Raw genomic sequence first — 22,229 nt, forward strand, 5'->3', positions numbered from 1 at the left:
TCACATGATGTTCTTTCTGTCTCTTTTCATCATCTTCCCTCTGTGTATGTCTATTTTCAGGTTTCCCCATTTCCTGGGACACCAGTCACATTGGATTAGGGCCCACCCTAATTACTTCATCTTGGCTATATCTACTTATTTCCAAATAAGTTTACAGTGAGGTATTGGGAGTTAGGACTTTAACATATCTTTTTGAGGGGACACAGTCCAACCCATAACACAAGTATTAAATTTTGTTTTTGTTTCAGTGATAGAAATTTGAGGATATCTGTCAAATTGGTTTTTATTGTTGATTGCTTTTAAATATCTGAAATATTTCTTAAATTCTAAGCAGATTATCAGAGGGTAAGAGGGGAGACGGGGGTGGTAGATGAAGGTAAATGGGGTCAAATATATGGTGATGGAAGGATAGCTGACTCCTGGTGGTGAACACACAATGTGATATATAGATGATGTGTTACAGAATTGTACACTTGAAACCTATGTAATTTTACTAACCATTGTCACCCCAATAAATTTTAATTAAAAAAAATTCTGAGCAGATTGTTTTTCTAAATATGATACTATTTACCCTGGAGACTAGTAATCATCTAGATTATCTGCTTAATCGTATTTTCTATGGGTACATTTACTACTTTGTGAAAATATTTTAACTTTTGAAACTTTAATTAATCAATGATGTGGTGAATGACAGTTTGAAGTCTGAATGCTGCAGATACTGTATTTCCTTGTGGAAACCCAGTAATATTTGTGTAGTGTAGCCATGGTACATTATTTTGTTGTACTCTTTCCTTAGGAAATGATTAACCTCTTATTTCCAGGAAGCTTCCACAAGATAATGAGAACAAGATCTTATATATAGTATTATAATGAGCCAGATTAAGTGTTCTGCTGTCACTGATTCTTTGTTAGACTTGTACATTTACTTTGAAACTTCCTTGAAAATTTTCAAGTTATGTTGTATTCACAAATGTGATTTCAAGTAATCTTTTTAAAAAATCAAAAGAAGAATTCTCTGTTTTGTTAATGAAAATCATTGGGAAAATATTAGATGATCTATAAATAGTTCCTTTAGACACTTTGAGTATACTAACAGTATAAACATATTTGTGCAGATTTTGACTGGATCATCTCGTCCAAGTTATTCACCTTCTGGCTATCAGGATTTCACGAAGTGGGAATCAATGCTGAAAATAAAAGAAGGACTCCTAAGGCAGAAAGAAATTGTAATTGACCGGTGAGTCTGTTTTTTAATTACTAAGTATATTTCAGGCATGCAGAAATGTAGATGAAAAAAAATACCTTTGTATCCATGACGTAGAGTTTAAAAAAATAGAACCTTACAAATACATTAATGTCTCATGTCTGTGCTTCCCTGATCCCAGTCTCTTTAAGAACCACTATCAGAAATGAGGGTTGGTTGGTTGATCTGTCTGTCTGTCTTCTACCATCCTTCCATTTATATGAGAGTCATTATTTGAAAACTCCTCTTCTTCTTTGAACATGTATCAAGTTAGCTGCAATGCTAATTAACTGTCAAAGCTTCCAGATAGTGTCTTTGTATTTTACACTTGGGGACTATCAAATTGCAAGGCTACTTTAATTTCCTTTAACTAATGTATGTTAGATATGGAGGCACAGAAACTATGAAAATCATGAATCTTTAAAATTAAACGAATTAGAGATAAGAATTTTGGAAATTTGGGGGGACATTCTAAAAATTTTGCATGTTTGAATACCAAAGTCCTGAAAAAAAATTCTGTTGTACTTAACAGTCTCCTGATTATTTTGAGCAATAAACCTTAATATTACTTAATTATATTATCTATAATGTATTGTGGGTCCACATTATTTATATGTACTTAATTAAACATGTTATGTGTCATAGTAATTGAGAAATAGTTTGAGGAGGTATTTTTTTCTTAACCTATGGTTACCACTTATTTTCATGTGCTAATATCGGATAAAGTAGTAAACATTTTAGCTTTAAAATTAATCCAAATTCAAACCTTTAAGTGTACTTAATAGTTGAAATTTCAAAAGATTTTGCTTACAAATGTATCTGTATTAAGCAAGACGTACTGGAACATAAACTAGAGCATGGACATCTGGACTTTCTTATTCGGTACTATGTTCTCTACGTCTTGAACAGAGGCTGGTACATAGTATATGCTTAATGCTTGATACTTCTTAGAGGAATGAGGCTCATAGAAGAGAGTTTTAATTGACTTTATGAAAAAGCTATTTAAAAATATTTGAGATTTCTAATCCAAGTGAATTTTATATATGAATAATTACAGACCCAGCTGGATTTTATTTTGAACACTTATAATTTAATTCATTGTATGTTCTTGAAATTAATACATTTTTACTTTATTTTTTTTAAAAATTTTTTTCCATTATAGTTGACATACAGTGGTATATTAGTTTCAGGTGTACAATTTAGTGATTATATATGTTCGTATACCTTATAAAGTGATTATCCTCATAAGTCGAGTACCCATCTGGCACCATACATAGTTATTATAATATTGACTATATTCCCTATGCTATACTTTTTTTAAACAGACCAAAATTCAGACTTTTGTTAATATGTATGTACTTTCCCTGAAGCAGTCAGAATCAATTGACTTTTATTATTTTTTTGAACACCATTATAATTACCATTTTATTACGTACAATAGGTGCCTTAGTCCATTTGCGCTGCTATAACAAAATACTACAGATTGGGTGGCTTATAAACAACAGAATTTTATTTCTTCCAGTTGTAGAGGCTGGGAAGTCCAAGATAAGGCACTGGCAGATTCAGTGTCCTGTGAGAGCCAACCTCTTGGTCCATAGAGGGCCGTTTACCTTACATGGTAAGGGGCAAGCGAGCTCTCTGGGGCATCTTTTTTTTCTTTTACAAAATAAGATTTCATTTTGAAAGTCATTTGAAAGACACTGAGTAAGGAAGAACACCTAAGATCCAACGAATGTAGAGTCTTATTCATATTCTGTCTAACCCTCACCAATGGTCTCTGTTGTGCCAAAAAGTTGCTTTCTTTGGTAATTCCTATTTTCAGCTTCCTGGAGAAGAGATCTTTTCCCATAAGCCATCTACTTTTTTTTTTTTTTTTTTTGTAGAGTAGAGCTTTATTTCCAGGAAACAGCGTGTTTGTTGGAGATGGGTATTTTCAGAAAAACATCAAGGTAGATCTAATATGTTCAACAAAGTGGGGGCTGGGGCAGGGCACTCCCCCAGAAGTGAAGTGGAAAGGCTCTCTAGTATTTCCTTATCATCTTGCCGTGACCAGTAATCCCCATGTGGAGACGGCATCCAGGAATACGGTTCTGTACGGAGCTGTTCTGTCTTTGCATTGTAAATACTAATCATCGGTCCTCCTGTTAAAGCCCATGCAGCACACAGAGCCTCCTCTGGACCTCGATCTTAGAAGGAGGCTCTGTAAATCTCTGGCTTAAGTTTTATTGTTGACAGCAATGCTGTAAATTATTGGAAAGTGGTTTTCATTTTCTTCCTGGTCATTTAGTTCTGTCACATATAATGTCACTAAGTGAATGTCATCTTGTCTGTCAAATTCACTAAGAAGTTGATGAGTAAGTTTTTGTGGCAACTGCCTGTCGTCATTGAAGCTGCCCTTGAGGTGTACTGCCAGCCTTCCACATTGAGCGTGGTCGGAAAGGATTTTATGGAGTTCGTGATCAAGGGGACCTCAGCTTCAGTGTTGGTTCCATCACAATGTGTCAAGCAGGTCACCCCATTACCTGTGTGCCTCAGCACCACAGTGTGACGCGTGTAGAATCAGCAGAACGTGGAATGGAGATGGAGCCATCCTACGGGGAGGTCACTGCAGTCTGTCTTTGCTGAACATACAGAAGTCCACTTGTTCCACAGACTGACCCCTGAGAAGTCAGGCTCTTTCCTCCAGAAGCGGGTGAGCTCCCCAGCGGACTGCGGCAGCCACCCTCGCTGCCCATGGACCACAGCAGCAGCATCACGGAGGCCGGTGGCCACTGCGGGCTGCTCGCCGCCGCCTGGGGCATCTTTTATAAGGACACTAATTGCAAATGTGAGGGTTCTGCCCTCATGACCTAATCATCTCCCAAAGGTTCTTGCCTCCTGAAACCATCACATTGGGCATTAGGATTTACTGTATGAAATTTGGGGAGACACATTCAGTCTTTGGCAGTAGACAGTTATTGACATAATCTATTAAAATATATAGTCTTCAATTTTGCATATTGTAGGAGACCAAGGAAAACCAGTGTTACCCCAGTAAATTTAATTAAAAAAAATTCAAAGTCATTCAAGTTCAGTTTCTTATTATGAATTTTAAGATCAATAATACTTTTAACTCTTATGTCAAATTATTAGAATACTGAAACTTTTGCTTTTAACTATCTCTTAGAAAAGTATATTTTTTATAATGTAACCTCAATTTATGATTTGCAGGCAGAAGCAACAAATTACCCATTTACACGAGCGGATAAGAGATAATGAATTACGGGCACAACATGCCATGTTAGGACACTATGTAAATTGTGAAGATTCTTATATGGCTAGTTTGCAGGTAAGATTATAGAAGATTTTGCAGTTGTTTTGTTAGTAAAGCATGTGTTAATTTTATACTTAGCTTGTAAGATTGGGGTGTTTTTTGAATTAATAATTTTCGCATGGTTCATGTTTATATGTGTAGTAAAAGATATCCATGTACTGTCTTTCATCTGTCCAGTTCACACCCCCTCAAATATACTTACAGGAACTACTGTTAGCAATTTCTAGAATATTCTTCCAGAATTGATACATATCACCAGTAGATAAAAATGTATTTTATCCCCCTACTTTCACAGAAAGCATCAAAACGTATACATTATCTGGTACCTTGTTTCTTTTCCCCTTTATATTACATAAAATTACATAAAATACATTGATTATTTTCATATCATTACATAGACAATTTCCCTTTCTTTTGCTTTTACAACTGCTTGATTTCTCATTTTATGGAGATAGCATAATTTATTCAGCCTGTTCTTACTCATCAAAATTTGGTAGTTTTCTGGTTTGAGTCTCTATAAATAATGTTGTGAAGATTAATCTTTTTTTAAGCATTCTTTTGCTCATTGCAAGTATTTTTGTAAGTGAAATTTCTAGGCATTGTATGAGTTGGTAATTTTAATGATATTGTCAAATTGCTATCTAGGAGAGCTTGTTCTAATTTTTAGCTCCTACCAGCAGTGTATATATAAGACAACCCACTCTCAACTCATAGCCGGCTGAGTGTGTTATCAAACTTTGAGTTTTTTGCCCTTCTAGTAAGTTTATATAAAGGATAGAGTGAAAGAGTTACCTTTCTTTGTATGTTGTTTTTTTCATTTCTTTTGTGTTAAAATACATATAACATAAAATTTACTGTCTTAACCATTTTTAAGCGTACAGTGTTGTTAAATACATTAGTTCTATTGTGCACTACCATCCATCTCTAGGGCTCTTTTCCTCTTCTAAAAACTGAAACTCTTTACCCACCAAGCAGTAACCCCTCATTCTCTTCCCCAACCCCTGACATTTACCATTCTACTTTCTGTCTCTAAGATTGTGATTGCTTTACGTATCTCATGTTAAATGGAATCATACAGTATTTGCCTTTTTGTGACTGGATTATTTTACTTAGCATAATGCCCTCCAGATTCATCCACGTTGAAGCATGTGTCAGAATTTCCTTACTTTTAAGGCTGAATAATACTAAATTGTAATGTATATCACATTTTGCTAATCCATTCATGGCAGTGGATACTTGGATTGCTTCCATATTTTAGTTTTAGTGAATAATGTTGCTATGAACATAGTTTATATTTTTTATTTGAACATTGGTGTACAAATATCTCTTTGAGACCCTACTTTAAATTCTTTTGAGTATATACAGAAGTGGAATTGCCAGATCATACGGTAATTACATTTTTAATTTTTTTGAGGAACTACCATCCTGTTTTCCACAGTGGCTACACCATATTACATTCCCACCAACAGTGTACAAGTATTCCATTTTTCTACGTTATTGCCAACACTTGTTATTTTCTGTTTTTTTGATAGTAGCCATCCCAATGAATATGAGGTAGTATCTCATTGTAGTTTTAATTTGCATTTCCCTAATGATAGTGATATTGAACATCTTTTCATATGCTTATTGGCCATTTATATACAGGCACACCTTGGAGATATTACAGGTTCCATTTCAGACCACCACAATAAAGCAAATACCACATATAAAGCAAGTTATATGAGTTTTTGGTTTCCCAGTATGTATACAAGTTATGTTTATACTTTACTGTAATTTGTTAAGTGTGCAATAGCATTATGTCTAAAAAACAGTGCACCTACCCAATTAAAAAGTACTTCATTGCTAAAGAGTACTAACCATCATCTGAGCCTCTTTGAAAAATAGTGCCGTTAGAATTGACACAAACCTTCAATTTATAAAAAATGAAGTATCTGCCAAGCATAATAATGAGAAGCACAATAAAATGAGATATGCCTGTATCTTCTTTGGAGAAATGTCTGTTCAAGTCCACTGCCCATTTTTGATTCCCATTGTTTGTTTTACTATTGTTGAGTTTTAGAAGTTATCTATGTATTTTGGACATTAATTCCTTATCAGATATATGATTTGCAATTTTTTTTCCATTCTGTGAGTTACCTTTTTACTCTGTTGATAGTGTCTTTTCATGTACGAAATATCTTCATTTTTATAAAGTCCAGTTTGTCTACTTTTTTTTTTTTTGCTTATGCCTTTTTTGTCATATTCAAGAAATTATTGCCAATTCCAGTGTCATGAAGCTTTTGCTATATGTTTTCTTCTAAGAGTTTTATACTTTTAGATCTTATGTTTAGGTTTTTGATCCATTTCAAATTCATTTTTGTATGTGATGTTAGATAAGGGTCCAACTTCATTTTTTGCATGTAGATAATCCCAGAACCATCTGTCTCATCCCCATTGACTAGTCTTGGCACCTTGTCAGAATCATTTGACCACATGTGCAAGGGTTTATTTTTGATAACAGGATAACAGAACAATGCAGTTTCTCTTTATAACTTTATTATTTTGAATATAGGTGTTACTTGAATTATACAGTTACTATCCAAAGCAAGTACAATTTAATGTTCATCTGAAAGCAAAGAAAATACTTTTTGACACAGCATCAGGCCAGTAGAGGGCTCTCCGAGTCAGTCAACAAGAACAAATGGAAATAACTGGAAGGATATGGAAAAGGGGGCTACTAAAAATATTAGAAGGATTTTAAATTATGCGGAGAATTAAAATATTGTTGAGAAATTTGATTTTAAAAGATAAAGGCAGTTGATAAAAGGGAATATCCTAAGTATTAAATGGATATGATTAATATATAAAAGAAACTTTTTTCATCAGATAGCTGTAGAGAGCTGATTAAATGGCAGCAGTTAGAAGAAACAACAAATATGATAATAAAATATTTCTTTAGCAAGGGAATTTTTACCTTGGATCTATGAGCGATGTTATTTTTAATGCACAGCATTTTGTATATGCACATTTGTAGGTTGTGTGATACTTAGACAAAGTAGGTAAAGGCTGAAAAAATCTTATTAAATGTAGAAATTAAAGCATTCTGGCTTCAGACTTTTTATTTGTTTAATTTTTTCTAGAGGTTCAACTACAGCTTTTCATGCTACAGAACTCATTTCTGTAGTGCAAGTTTGCTCATATACAAATGGTAAATAGGGGAATGATGTCAGTATAGTTTTGAAGTCTCATTGGTTCATAAATGGTCCCCTCCTGCTAGACAAGGGAATTAAAATAGTGGGAGTAAAATTAGAATCTATGGAAGACTGCAGAAGAGACCTAGGCTCACCTACTGCATTGGCAAACATAAGCCTCCATAAGCTTCATTTTAAGAAAATTATGAGTCCCTGTACTTTCTTAACAGGTGCATTCCCTTCTGTAGTGGTTTGTATGCAAGTCCTTTATCAGATGTGTCTTTTGCAAATATTTTCCCCCACTGTGTGACTCGATAATTGTCTTTGGCAGAGGAGAAAATTTAAATGAAGTCAAGCTTAATTGTTTTCTTTCATGGGTCATGCCTTAGGCAGTGCTTTCAAAAGTCATTGCTATATCCAAGGTCATATTTTGATGCTCTGTTATTAGGCACATACACATTAAGGGTTGTTATATCTTCTTGGAGTATTGACCCTTTTATCATTATGTTACGCTCCTCTTGATCCCTGACAACTTTCCTTGCTCTAAAGTCTGCTTTGTCTGAAATTGATACAGCTATTCCAGCTTTCTTTTGATTGGTGTTAGCATGATATATCTTTCCCATCCCTTTTAATCTACATGTGTCTTTTTTTTAAGGTGGGTTTTTTTTAAATATTTTTTTTTATTTTTCAGTTACAGTTGACATGAGGTGTGATCGAACAATACAGTGAATGTTTAAATAAAAAAATTATTACAGTAAAAGACACATTGCCATTAATCCCCCTCATAATTCTCCTCCTCACTTCGAACACACTTACCCATCATTCTTGCCACTTTCTGAAGCAGTTCTGGAAGTCCTCTTTCATGAATGTCTTTAGTTGCACTGTCGTGGCTGCCTTGATGTCCTTAATCATTTTGACTTTGGGAAAGAGCCAGAAGTCGCACAGTGCCATATCCGGTGAATAACGTGGATGAAGGCACACCGCGTGTTTTTGTTTGACTGAAATTGCCGTACCAGAAGCAACGTGTGACACAGTGTCTTACTGTTGTGATCACAAAATATGGTGAATGCTGCCGCTGAGTGCCATCCAACGCAAAGGCAGGGATCTTCAGTATGAGAAACGGCACATCAAGCCTTAGTAACAGTATGTGACAAGTTTCAACTTGTTTGATGCAGTCAGTTGGGTGTGAGCTATGGTTGAGGGAAGGTGTGTTTTAGACTGTGCCATAAATCATCCTCTATCATGACAATGCTCCGTGTCATACATCGTTTCTGGTATATGACAATTTTTGTCAAATAAAAACATTATGGTGTGTCCTTATCCACCTTATTCACCGGGTCTGGTACCATGTGACTTCTAGATCTTCCCAAGTCAAAATGACTTGACATTAAAGCAGCCACGACAGCGCAACTAAAGACACTCACGAAAGAGGACTTCCAGATCTGCTTCAGAAAGGGCAAGAATGATGGGGTAAGTGTATTCAAAGTGAGGGGGAGTATTTTGCGGGGAATTAATGGCAGCGTGTCTTTTACTGTAATAAATATTTTTAGTTTAAATATTCACTGTAGTTTTTTATCATACCTTGTACAATATTATATTAGTTCCAGGTGCACGACACAGTGATTAATTTATGTAACTTATGTGTTGATCACCATGATAAATCTAGTATCACCATTTGACACCATAACATATTTATTACAATATTATTGACTCTCTTCCCTATGCTATAGTTTACATCCCCATGACTATTTTGTAACTACCAATTTGTACTTCTTAATCCCTCCCCCTTTTCAACCCATCCCCCCAACACCCTTCCATGTGGCAACCCTCAAAATGTTACCTCTATGAGTTTGTTTCTATCTTTCTTTGTTGGGCTTACTCAACTCAGTGTAATACCCTCTAGGCCCATCCATGTTGGTGCAGATGGCAAGATTTCATTCTTTCTTATGGCTGAGTAATATTATCTTGTGTATATGTACCACCTCTTCTCTATCAATTCATTCATAAATGGACACCCAGGTTGCCTCCATATCTTGGGTACCGTGTTTCCCTGAAAATAAGACCTAGCCAGGCAATTAACTCTAATGCATCTTTTGGAGCAAAAATTAATATGAGACCTAGTCTCATATCATATGATATCATACCATACCCATACCCATACCATAGACCTGGTCTTCTATTATAGTAAAATAGCCTGGGTCTTATATTAATTTTTGCTCCAAAAGACACATTAGAGCTTATTGTCCGGTTAGGTCTTATTTTCAGGGAAACACGGTATTGTAAAGCTGCAGTGAACATATGTATGCACATGTCCCTTCAAAGTAGTATTTTGGATTTCTTCAGATAAATACCCAGAAGTGGGATTAAGTCTGTGTTCTTCAAGACCTAGTTCAAGTTATATAGAGGCATCTAGATATATATACATGTATATGTATGTGTATATATGTGTATGTGTATACACACACACACACACACACATACACAAATATAAAGCCTTACAATTGCCTTACACGTTCAGCTATCTTAGTACTTTGCCAGTTTCATTGTGGTTTTTGTGTGACAATTTATTAAACTGGTGCTGAGTTGGAATTTATGCCAAGGCCTGTTTGTTGCTAAAACCTGTATGTACTTACTCTTTGTGCTACACCTTATTTCCCGTTTCTTTCCATGTGTTCTAAACAAGTAAGCTTTTAAAGTCTTAACTTTTTTTTTTCTTTTCCAATAGCCACAATATAAGAACACTTCACTCCAGACTCCGTATTCAGATCAGTCAGTGTGTAATTCCCAGCAAGAGGAACTGGAACAAAAGCTTGCATCTGCTGAGAAAGAGGTTTTACAGCTTAATCAATTTCTCAAACAAAGAATAAGCCAATTTACTGAAGAGAAGAAGAAATTGGAGGAAAAGGTAGGTATTTTTAATAAATTAGGTCAACAACATTCCTTTAACATATAATTTATGTCATCTACTCTATACCAGGTGTCATACCAGGCTGTAAATTTGTATTGAGTGATTAGTTTTATAGTAATCTTTGAGAAAGGCTGTCTACAAAAACCCAGGGATTTTCTTGAGGGATAAAAATACCACTGGAAATTATATTTTTATAACTAATAGGGAAAACTTTGTAAAAGTTAGTTGCCTACACTGACATGTGATACCAGTAAATTGTTCTCTTTTCCCTTTTTGGGCCCTGTTTCTTTGTCATGTTGGGCATGAAGGATTGATAAATGAAATAAGGGTGGTCTTTTTTTCATAAGCAAATGACTTAAAGTTATTTAGGCTGAAGCCCCCGATTCAGAATAAGTAGTTAAAAGTCAAATACCTATTTATACTCAATATATCTGTGCATTTATTTGATTTTTCTGCCTGTGTCAAAGTATCTTTACATATTTCATCTCATTCCTTTATAATATTACTAAAGATAATGTAGGATACTTGCTAACCCTAATTTACTGACGAGGTACAGATCCTTAAGCTTGTGTAGATTCTCTCTTGATGTACTCAGCTTATTATTCTATAAACTGAATCTTCTTCTATTCAAGTGATCTTGAAGCAGGTCACCATGATTTCTGCAGGGAGATTTGGAGCTATTAGTAGAGAACTAAAAACTGACACTCTGTGTGTGTTTGTGTGTGTGTGTGTGTGTGTGTGTGTGTGTGTATGAGTTAAATTTTTTATCTTCCTAACACTGACAAAAATTTTACATTGTTTCTCTTTCTAGCAGTAAGATGTATTTATCTTGGCTAACTTCAAAGTAACTTAAGTATCTATTTCTTCTCTATATTTTGGGGGCTTCATACAATACCATAATTTGGAGAGCTAAAGAAATATTCATTGGTCATACAGATGTAGGAGGGATTAAAATATTTTCTCACCTACGACTTGTTAATTAAAAGATTGTGTCAAAATTATTTTTCAGTGGAAACAATTTAAAAATTTATTTTTGTTCTATCTAAATTTTTTCTTTTATTACTTTTGGTGTCCAGTGCTTAATAAAATTGATTTATATACTAACTGTATATTTGACAGCTCCTACTTGGATGTCAAAAGTATTTCAAACTTTTCATGTCCAAAATGCAATTCTTAGCTTGCCTCTGACTGCCCTATTGTTCTGAAATGAAACAAAACAAAATTTTCTTCGGTGTTCATTACCATATATTCAGTTACTCATGCTAGGAAGTTTACTAAGCCTAATCAAGCTTGTCTCCTAAATATTTATAGACTCTCTCCAACACTACCAGTGTTCAAGTTATCATACCTTGGCAAAGCTCTTGTAATAGACTCTTCATTGGTGTCTCTGAATTTACTCTTGCCCTATCTGCTGTTTCCCTCCCTCCACTTTTTTTGTAGTATTGTAATTCTGTATTTTATGTATTATATTTTTTTAAATTGAAGCATAATGTATATACAGTTTTATGTACAGATTTTGGGTGTTCAGTTTGACAAGTATTGCTAATACTGTGTACCCATATAACTACTATCTAAAATGAAACACAAAACATTTCAATCACCAAGAAGTTCCCTTGTGCTTCTTTCTCGTAATTTTCCTTTTCTTCCCTGAAACACTTTTTTATCTCACTGTAGATTAGTTTTGAGTCTTATTGAACTTCGTATAAATGGAGTCATACAGTATGCATTCTTTTGTGTCTGTTTCCTTTCACTCAATGTTTTAGAGATTTATTTATATTGTTGCATGTATTGGTAGTTTGTTCTTATCAATTGTTGAGTTACATTTCATTATATAGATAGACCACAGTGTATCTACTCTCCTACTCTCATGGATATCTGGATTGTTTGCAGTTTGGGGAAATTATAAATAAGGCTGCTGTGAACATTCTTGTACCAGATTCTTTGTATACATATGTTTTCATTTCTCTTGGGTAAACTCCTAAGAGTGCCATTTCTGGGTCATACAATTCATAGGGTAGATATTTAATTTACAAGAAACTCCCTAAGTTCTTCTTAGTATTATAGCATTTAACACATCCAGTATTAATGTATGAGAATTCCAGTTGCTCCATAGCCTCCCAAATCCATTCTTGATAGTGTGGAAGACTGAACACTTCAAAAGAAGAACCAGTCATTTCACGTACTTGGTTAAAACCCGTCAATGCCATCTCATTGTCTTCAAAATAAGAATCAAATTCTTCCAATGACCTGAAAAACCCTTCCTAATTATATAGCCTATGCTCTACCAATCTCCTTTTGGTACACTGTGTGGTACAGTGTCTTACAGTTGCTTAAACAAGTCAGGCTTTGTTTCTGGTATCAGGTTCTTTACCTGGTAAATGCTTGGCTCTCTCCTCCCACTCACCAGTTACCTATTTATGTTGTCAAGTCTCCGCTTAGGTATCTTTACTTTTCAACCCCTCCTTTTATATGCCTAGAGCATTTTGTTCTTTTTTTCCCAGTACTTAACACAATTTTGAACAATCATTTTTTTATATATTTTTCACTGGAAGCTCCATAAAGGCAGGGACGTACCTGCATGTGTCACACTATAGCATATATAGCACCAGCCATGGTGTCTGGAATATTGAATGAATGAATGAATGAATGAATGAATGAATGAATGAATGAAAATGCTTTCAAGTGATTTTTGCCAAGAGAGAAGAAAAGGGAACGAGATAACCCCAACAAAGGACTGGGGAAAGACTAATTAGAGTTGTCAAAGATATGAGATAGGGGGCTGATGGATCCAGTTCTTAAGAAAAGTAGGGAAAGGTTGATAACAAACACCGAGATGGAAGAGGTACTCTTAGAAAGGAAGAGTAATAGCCTTTTTGTGGAGTGAAGCAATTAAGAATACAAATGCCTATGCCAGGGAAACTTAAGGAAGTGGGTGAATGTAGAGGGTAGAGTTTGTTTCAGAGGACATGGAGATGACTTAAGTTCTTGAAGGGAGTGAAGCTAGAAAATAAACTCATCGATGATGCATCAACTACACAGCACTTTGGGCCCACATGAGATTGGATTGCATTGTTTCCCTCTGCACTTTGTAATCCTCATTAAGACTGATTCTGTGAAAGAAAAACATCTAATGTAATGATAATAATAATAACAGAAGTTACTCTTTAATGAGCTCTTTCTTGTATGTGCCAGACAGCTTGTTGTTAATGTGTATTAAATGTTTTCTTATTTAATCCTAATCTTCAGAAAACACTATTAAGTATATTATACCTATTCCCCCATTTTAAAAAAATGAGGTGACTGAAGCTTTGAGAAAAGTAGTTTGAGTAATTTGTCCAGTCTCATATAGATAGAAATTGCTAAAAAACTAGGAGTAAAATTCAAGACAGTTTAACTCTACAATTGATGCTTGGGTCCTAATTATAATGATTTATAAAAACTTTAGAGGAAAACATTTCCTCATTGATCTATGTTGTTCTAATTATTGTATTTAAAATAAAAATAATTTGTTTGTCAACCTCTTCTAAAACAAGGCCTACCTATTGCCTTCTAGGAATGATCTCAGCTTGCATAATACCTCTTTAAAAGGGAAAAACTTAACTTTTTATACATAGAATAAGAAAAATTTATTAGTGATACTTCATTTACTTGGCGGTAATTACTGGAGTTCAAACTTCAGTAACCTCTGTTAATCTGAAACAAACAACACAAAACTTCGAAGTTGAAACAAACAAAACTTCAAAGTTAAAACAAAACAAAGAGCTTCTCGTCAGTGAGCAGGGCTGAAAAAACAAAAACCCAGAGGTTATTTGTTATCAACTTGTGGTCAACAAATAACAGATGGTATCCAGCAGGAGAGTGTTGGCAGAGATGTGTGATCAAGGGCAGCAAGCTTAACATGATAGCAGAGAAGGCAGTTGACCAATCGAAGGAAAAGAAGAAAACTAGGACATCTCTGCGTAGTAGAAAACAACATGCCTGACCTATTCCAGTGGCTGCTTTTTGAGGACATCATTGTGTCACATCCAATAATTAAGTGTAAATTAGGGAGCATTTAGTAAAAATAGGTTGGTGAGTTATGTTTACTTACAGAGTCATTTGCTAAGGCAAGAGCAGGCTTTGTTGGTGGGCAATCCAGGCACAACTGGTGACTAGAGAATTTATGGGAATCTGGTTATTATTAGTGTGGAAGAATTTAAAGAAAATTGTCCCTGATGTTTAGTCAGGCAGTCGATACATAAATTGAACTCTGTTTCTGTGACTTGTAGTTAAGTCACTAAAGATCTCTGGGCCTCATATTCAAAAGGGAATTGTATCTTACAGTCTTATAGGTCACCACCACTGCCAACAGCCTGTGAGTTCTAATAAATCACAAGTTAAGTTGTCACACCCGCACATTGGTCTTGAATCCTGAGAAAGCCCCAATAAATAATAGGATTTGTCTGTTTTACGAGTGTTGCTTCTTATCCAAGGTAATAAATGGATCCTAATGTTATTGATAGAATAAATAGATGAAATGAGATGTGATGCAATTTTCCAGTTGAAGTTGTTTTAGTAAAAGTTGTTATACATTGGTCCTGAAAGAAATTAGATAAGGCATGAAAGAAACGAGATTGTGGACAAGTGTTAGTTTTAATGAAATTTGAAAGAGTACTCCATTATACTACACGTTCCTGGCATATATTTCCTGGTGAATATGGGAAAAGATTGTAAAAATATTTTAGAACCCTATAAGTTTCTAAAAAAAATGTTAAAGTAGAAGACTGACAATTTAAGGTGAATATGAGTCTGTAATTTACTTTTTTGGCAACTGTTTGTGTATATATATTGTTTTTAATTGATCTTAAGTATGGAAGAGCTTTGAATATGAGATATGAAATTTAAAGATAGTGAATTACAGGTAGAAAGGTGAAAAAAATTAGTATATAAAAATCTGAGGTTCAGCCTACACAAATTGGTATTTAATAGAATCATGTACTGTATGTGTTGTATAATAGGTGCTCAGCATATTTTATCAGTCCTAAAATGACATTAATGATAAGGCACACCTTAATTTTATGTAATTTTTAGAAAGAAAAAATGGTGCAAGATTAATTATGATGCAATGTCTTAACAATAGTCCTACTTGAGGTATGGATTGGTCTCACTAGTTTCTTTATCAGTTCCTAAGTTTTTGATAATTTTAGTAAGCCCTCCTAGCTTTGATTACATTACTTTGGTACATGATAAGCAATTTCTTTGCAAGTTTGTTAGTAACAAAATAACTTTGTTTGTATGTATCTTCCATTCTTTTGTTTTTAAATAAAATATTTGACTTTTTATCTTTTTTTCTCTACATTTTTCTCTATATATATTTACAATTATATACATATGTGTAATTGTTTTTTTATTTTTTATTTTTTATTTTATTGGGGAATATTGGAGAACAGTGTGTTTCTCCGGGGCCCATCAGCTCCAAGTCATTGTCCTTCATTCTAGTTGTGGAGGGCGCAACTCAGCTCCAAGTCCAGTCGCCATTTTCAATCTTAGTTGCAGGGGGCGCAGCCCACCATCCCATGGGGGAATTGAACCGGCAACCTTGTTTTTGAGAGCTCGCGCTCTAACCAACTGAGCCATCCGGAAGCTCAGTGGCAGCTCATCTTCAGTCTAGTTGTGGAGAGTGCAGCTCACTGGCCCATTTGGGAATCGAACTGGTAACCCTGTTGTTCAGAGCTCAGGCTCTAACCAACTGAGCCATCCAGCTGCGCCCCATATCTCCCATTCCTGATTCACGTAAAATATTGCATATAGCTTTGCAAGAAATAAAAATTTGAGTTAATCCTCCAGAGAATGACTTGCTTCACTAATTTCAAAATTGTACCCCGCAGCTCTGTTTCTGGGTCTTTCTGGGTATGCAATAACTTTTTTCAGTGCAAATTATAATGTAACATTTTAAAAGATATTTTAAACATCATTTAAACTCAACACAGTTTCAACATATACGTACCTAACACTGTTGAAATGTCACCAATATGAATAGCCTTGACCAAATTTACACATGTGCAGTCAATATAAACTATATCATTACTGCTACCTGGCTGACAGAAGTTTATAGGATGCCATCAGTTGTGCAAGAAAATAAAAAGTCCAAAAACTTGATTTCAGTGATATGAAAATTTGAAGAACTGTGAATATTTGAGTTGATGGAGTAAGGGAAATCTTACTTGAGTTGGTTGTGGTATTAACTACAACCAGGACCTAACTGTTGGAGAATTTGGTGATGCCTAAGATTAGAATGTTTGTTTTGTTACTGTATTTTAATGATACAAAACCATTGAAGATTCATAACCTTTTTTTTAAGCTTAAAACCAGAGATAGATACATCAATAGCCTGAAAAAGAGGTGCCAGAAGGAATCTGAACAAAACAAAGAAAAACAGAGAAGAATCGAGACCTTGGAAAAGTATCTGGCTGATCTTCCAACTCTAGATGATGTACAGAGTCAGGGTCTACAGGTAACATGAAACAAAATGCTCATTTTTAAATGACGTGAAAACATTTTAAGTTGATGTTTTAAAAAATCTTTTTTTTTAGAGTTTAATAGGCATGCCTTTATTTTTTAAGATTTTTATTAAAATATAGCTAACATACAATATTATATTAGTTTAAGGTATACACCATAGTTATTCACTATTTACATACCTAAAGAAGTGATCACCATAATAAGTCCAAGAACCATCTGACACTGTAATACTCATGTGATACTTATGCTATCACAATATTATTGACTATATTCCCTACACTGTATATTACATCTTCTTAATTTTTCCATAAATCATTTCTTATATTTTATTCTGTGACCTCCATTTAGTCTTCTTTTCTTACCATTTTCCTTTCTTAACATCATCAAAGTCTTTTTGCCAACTCTTTGAGACCTGCCCTCTTGAAATCTTGTTTATAAACCCATTAAACCTACTCTTTAGTTTCTTTCTAGTCATAGGATTTTCAGCCTCTGCACTGTTATTGACATTGGGGGTGGATAATTTTTTGTTATGGAAATCTGTCCTGTACATTAAAGGATGCTTATAGCACTTCTGGCCTCTGTCTACTTGATACCAATGGTACTGCTCTGCCCCTTCCCCGTCACCCCCCAGAAATTGTCTACAGATATTTCCAAATGTCAAATGTCCCCTGGGGCGGATACTGCTCCCAGTTGAGGATCATTGGTCTAATCCATGGTGTGTCATTGTTATGCAGCTCTAGATCTACAACACATTCTCTGTTTAATTTATAAATTGTAAAACTAAGAGAGGGTAACATCATGAAGGAACTAAAGAAGGAGCAAGGAGTTTGCATGAGTAAGAACAGCAAGGAATATAGATTAAAAACATGCATTCATACCACCATATACCCATTAGGATGGCTAATATCAAAAAAGCAGAAAGTAACAAGCATTGGCAAAATGATGTGGAGAAATCAGAATCCTTACGCACTTGGTGGGAATGTAAAATGGTGTAGCCACTATGGGAAACCATATGACAGTTCATCAAAAACTTGAAAATGGAATTACCATATGATTTATCAATTCCACTTCTGCGTATATACCCAAAAGAATTAAAATCAGGGTTTCAAACAGATGTTTGTGCATGATGCATGATCACAGCAGCGTTATTTGCAGTAACAAAAGGTAGAGACAACCCAGTGTCCATTGACAAATGATGTGGCATACGATTATACATACAATTCAGTCTTAAACAGGAAGGAAATTCTGGCACATGCAAGTGAAATAATCCAGTCACAAAAAGATAAATACTGTATGAAGTACCTATAGCAGTTCAAATTCATAGAGACAAAAAGTCAAAGGGTGTTTGCCTGAGGTGGAGGGGAAGAGGTGGATGGGGAATTGTTAATGGGTATGGAGTTTGTCTTGCAAGATGAAAAGAGTTCTGGTGATTAGTTACAAGAATGTGAATGTACTTAACACTACTGAAATGTCCACTTAAAATGGTTAAAGTAGTCATTTTATGTTATGTATATTTTACCACAATTTAAAAAATAGCCCAAATTGAGAGCATTTGCCTTTCTCTCTGTTTTCTAGAAATTTTTGACCCCGTTCTCTTCTCCACAATTCCATTCTCCCACCTCCCTTTACACGGAGGAGGAGATAAAGTATTATCAAGTAGATGAAATTAAGATGGTGTGATTTTCACCATAGTCTATTAATCCTTGAGAGCACAGTAACAATTTTTAGTAGAAACACATTTAATAGTCCATGTTTTATGAACCTTAAAAAATTTTTCTTTAGCTGCAGGTTCTAGAAGAAAAAAATAAGAATTTGCAAGAGACTTTGATAGATATGGAAAAACAGATTGAAGAGATAAAAAAACAGTGTGAAGAGAAAGAGACACAGTTAATATGCCAGAAAAAGAAAGAAAAGGAGTTGGTAACTACAGTTCAAAGGTAAGAAAACCTTCAGTAATTCTTTTATGTTATTTATTTTTTTTCATAAAGCATTTCAATTAAGATAATTTGTAATGATTACTCTATTATTCTTCTTAAAGATGTACAATTAACAACCAGAAGTATTGTGCCATTGAAATAGGTAGCCTCAGTTTAGCATTTCAATGCAGCATATACCTTGCCAAAGGTTTAAGATGAGAATGTTAAAAAAAAGAAAAAGAAATTTGGAAACTGATGGCTTTGTTAAAATATAAGTAAAAAATTTAAATAACAAAAAGAGGGCCCAAATACTCAAAGTGCACTGCTCAATGAGATATGTCAAAATGAAGTAAATTAATAGTTAGAATTATAGTGAATATCATTTTTTAGTTTATTTAGCTAAAATATTTAAGCTGGGAAATTACTCTCAGATTCCTGGAAAACCTGGAGCACTATGTTATATATGCATGTACATGTACTGTCTGTTTTATAAAACTTAATAGATTATCAACCACAAATACATCAAACTATCCTGAATAGGACAACAAAGCACCAAAAAACTAAATTTAAGAAATGCATTCTTTATACTTGTATCAATTATATATATAGCTCAGTGTATTCTCAGCTGTTTAATCAAAATCATCTGATAATTCCATGTTAATATTGCTTTACTACTACTTTCAAAGTCTTAAATATGCCTGGTTTATCCCCTTTTTTTCCCCTTGGATTTTAGTGCCGATAATTCTAATTTCTGGGACAACTCAGTCTTCAGTATTTCTAAAGTCAGTCCCCCTCCCCAATTTGTATACTTTTGACTCCACATTTATTATTTCCTGCTTTCTTGCTCCTTGATTTCCCCTTTTATAACTCACCTTATATCCTCCTATTCTTTAGTCTCAAAAGAGATTTCTGACCTACGTTAATTCAACCATGTATCTTTTTCTTTAATCTGATTGATTTATCTGTTCTGTTTTATAGGGCATTATGATCATAAACTCAATATGTGTTTTTTTATGAATACAGAATTAGAAACACCTGAAAATAATTTGAATGTTTCTTTTTTGTTCCGTTCTGTGCTTTTACATATTTAATATATTTTATACCTACCCTTTTATTTAGATTTTCTCTTTTATGTTTTTGGACAACATTGAGCCTAGTATTCTTGATTTGGAAAGATTTAATATAGTACATTTCAGAACATATTTTCCATTTCTTAACTTTGTCTCCACACGCTCTGAGAGGATATTACCCCAGAAAACTTCTCTTGATTTCAAATAGATGTAAAGGACCAAAGGTCTATAATTCTTTAGTACTTGTGTGGGTATGATGTCACTTGACTTTGGGGGTAGGGGTGTTATTGCAGTTTCCTCAGCTATACGACATAGTATTCCTTATACTCCAGAAGAACTTCCGATGTAATGAACTATATTATTACAGTTTTCTGTTTTTATATACTATTTTTTTTCATGCTTTATGAATACATAAGAATTTGGGGGATTTAAAAATGAAATAAGAAAAGTTTTCTGTTAGAAATGAAAATGTAAGTAAATACATGGGTGGGATCCCTATAATGCAATAGTTGGTACCTTTGCTGTTCAAGAGATTTATACTTTTCTAAGTAAGCATGCTTCATAGCATAAACAAAATGAAAACGGATACCTGAAAGAAGACTTATTTGGTATTTTTTTATGACAGTACGTTTTTCCCTCCTCATAGCTGGCTTCTTTTTTTTAAATATGAAAAATCTTGATAGTTTTAATGTAACTTATTTCTGTTAGAATGTTACAGGTACATAGTAGTGTCTTGACACTGAATTGGGAAACAAACTTATTCTGAAATAGAAATAATGTTTTTCACTTTCAGACTGAAAAAGCAAACTTTTTTATGACAAATAATATTTTATTACAAAGCAGTATACTACATTTGTAATATATAAAAACTTCTCTGGTGCCATTATTTATCAACAGATCTGAAGCCCTGATTGTATCATTTAGAACTGTCAATTCTTTGTCCACAATCTAGATATTGTTTTTCTTCTTTTCTTTTGGATGACAGGTTAGCCATAATACTTAGAAGAAGAAAAATAATGAAAATCAAAACCCAAATAAGACAGAATCCATTTCTTTTAGTACTCTGCGACTCTTGAGTATGATCACAGGCTAAAGCAGAGCTATTCCTAGGTGTGCCATGCTGTTACATTTTGGTTTTGGTTATTATTATAAATGGTATATACCATTCTTTTAACCCAAACATGACTATTCTTCCTTTCTCAAGCTAATACCTCTCCCCTGCGTTACCTTTTATCCTTTTTTTTTTTTAAATTAAAGTTTATTGGGATGACAATTGTTAGTGAAGTTACATAGATTTCAGGTGTAAAATTCTGTAATATACCATCTATATATCGCATCGTGTGTTCACCACCCAGGGTCAGTTCTCTTTCCAACACCATATATTTGATCCCCTTTACCCTCTTAATATACTAGAGGGGCTTGCTTTTGTTGTTTCCTCTTCTAAAATGCAACTCCGTGCCACGGATAGCATGAGAAACTGTTAGGTCAAGTAGTACATATATTAGATTGCTGCTCTTATTAATGAAAGAGAAATATAATTCTGGTGATTTAGGCAGCTGTCTACAAACAAACTTTTGCTGAGCTCAGAATGAAGGACAAAGACGTATATTCATGTATTTAGGCTCCCTATCACAATCATCTTAACCAAGGAACTCTGCCTTTAGGAGAGAGGGAAAGAAGAGGGCTTAGATTGCAGAGCTCAGGGATTTCACTAGGGCCTAAGAGTGTCGCTTACTAAGCAACTCTTGACTCTGGTCTCAAATTTGTCATTTTTGAAAAGATGATCAGCCTCCATTATACTTCTTGTTTGTATGAAATATAGGTGCGCGACTTATTCATATACTGTCTGTAGGTTTTCATTATTGTTTGATTAAAAAACACTATAACCCCCAAGATGGGGCTTCATTCTTTGTTGAAGTCTTCTACTAAAGTCATCACACAGCTTATTTTCTTCATATAATTGTCTTTAAAATAAAACAGTTTGCAGCAAAAAGTAGAAAGGTGCCTTGAAGATGGAATCCGCCTTCCAATGTTAGATGCAAAACAGCTTCAGAATGAAAATGATAACCTGAGAGAACAAAATGAGAATGCTAGTAAGGTCAGTACAT

General features: G+C 34.3%; 1 protein-coding gene and 1 pseudogene across 1 annotated transcript in view; one reads left to right on the forward strand and one right to left on the reverse strand.

The window, feature by feature from the left end:
- CEP85L (centrosomal protein 85L) overlaps positions 1–22,229 on the forward strand; it is a 108,469-nt gene that overhangs the window by 61,853 nt on the left and 24,387 nt on the right. Inside the window, exons 4-9 of the mRNA XM_088795492.1 lie at positions 1,116–1,237; positions 4,454–4,571; positions 10,452–10,631; positions 16,975–17,127; positions 18,918–19,072; positions 22,102–22,219. Coding sequence (XP_088651618.1) covers positions 1,116–1,237; positions 4,454–4,571; positions 10,452–10,631; positions 16,975–17,127; positions 18,918–19,072; positions 22,102–22,219 — 846 coding nt within the window. The remainder of the gene's footprint in view (positions 1–1,115; positions 1,238–4,453; positions 4,572–10,451; positions 10,632–16,974; positions 17,128–18,917; positions 19,073–22,101; positions 22,220–22,229) is intronic.
- LOC109452174 (protein N-terminal asparagine amidohydrolase pseudogene) lies at positions 2,942–4,207 on the reverse strand (annotated as a pseudogene).

The sequence above is a fragment of the Rhinolophus sinicus genome, chromosome 2, assembly GCF_057876585.1.
Source record: "Rhinolophus sinicus isolate RSI-liver-muscle chromosome 2, RSI-T2T, whole genome shotgun sequence".
NCBI classification, from domain to species: domain Eukaryota; kingdom Metazoa; phylum Chordata; class Mammalia; order Chiroptera; family Rhinolophidae; genus Rhinolophus; species Rhinolophus sinicus.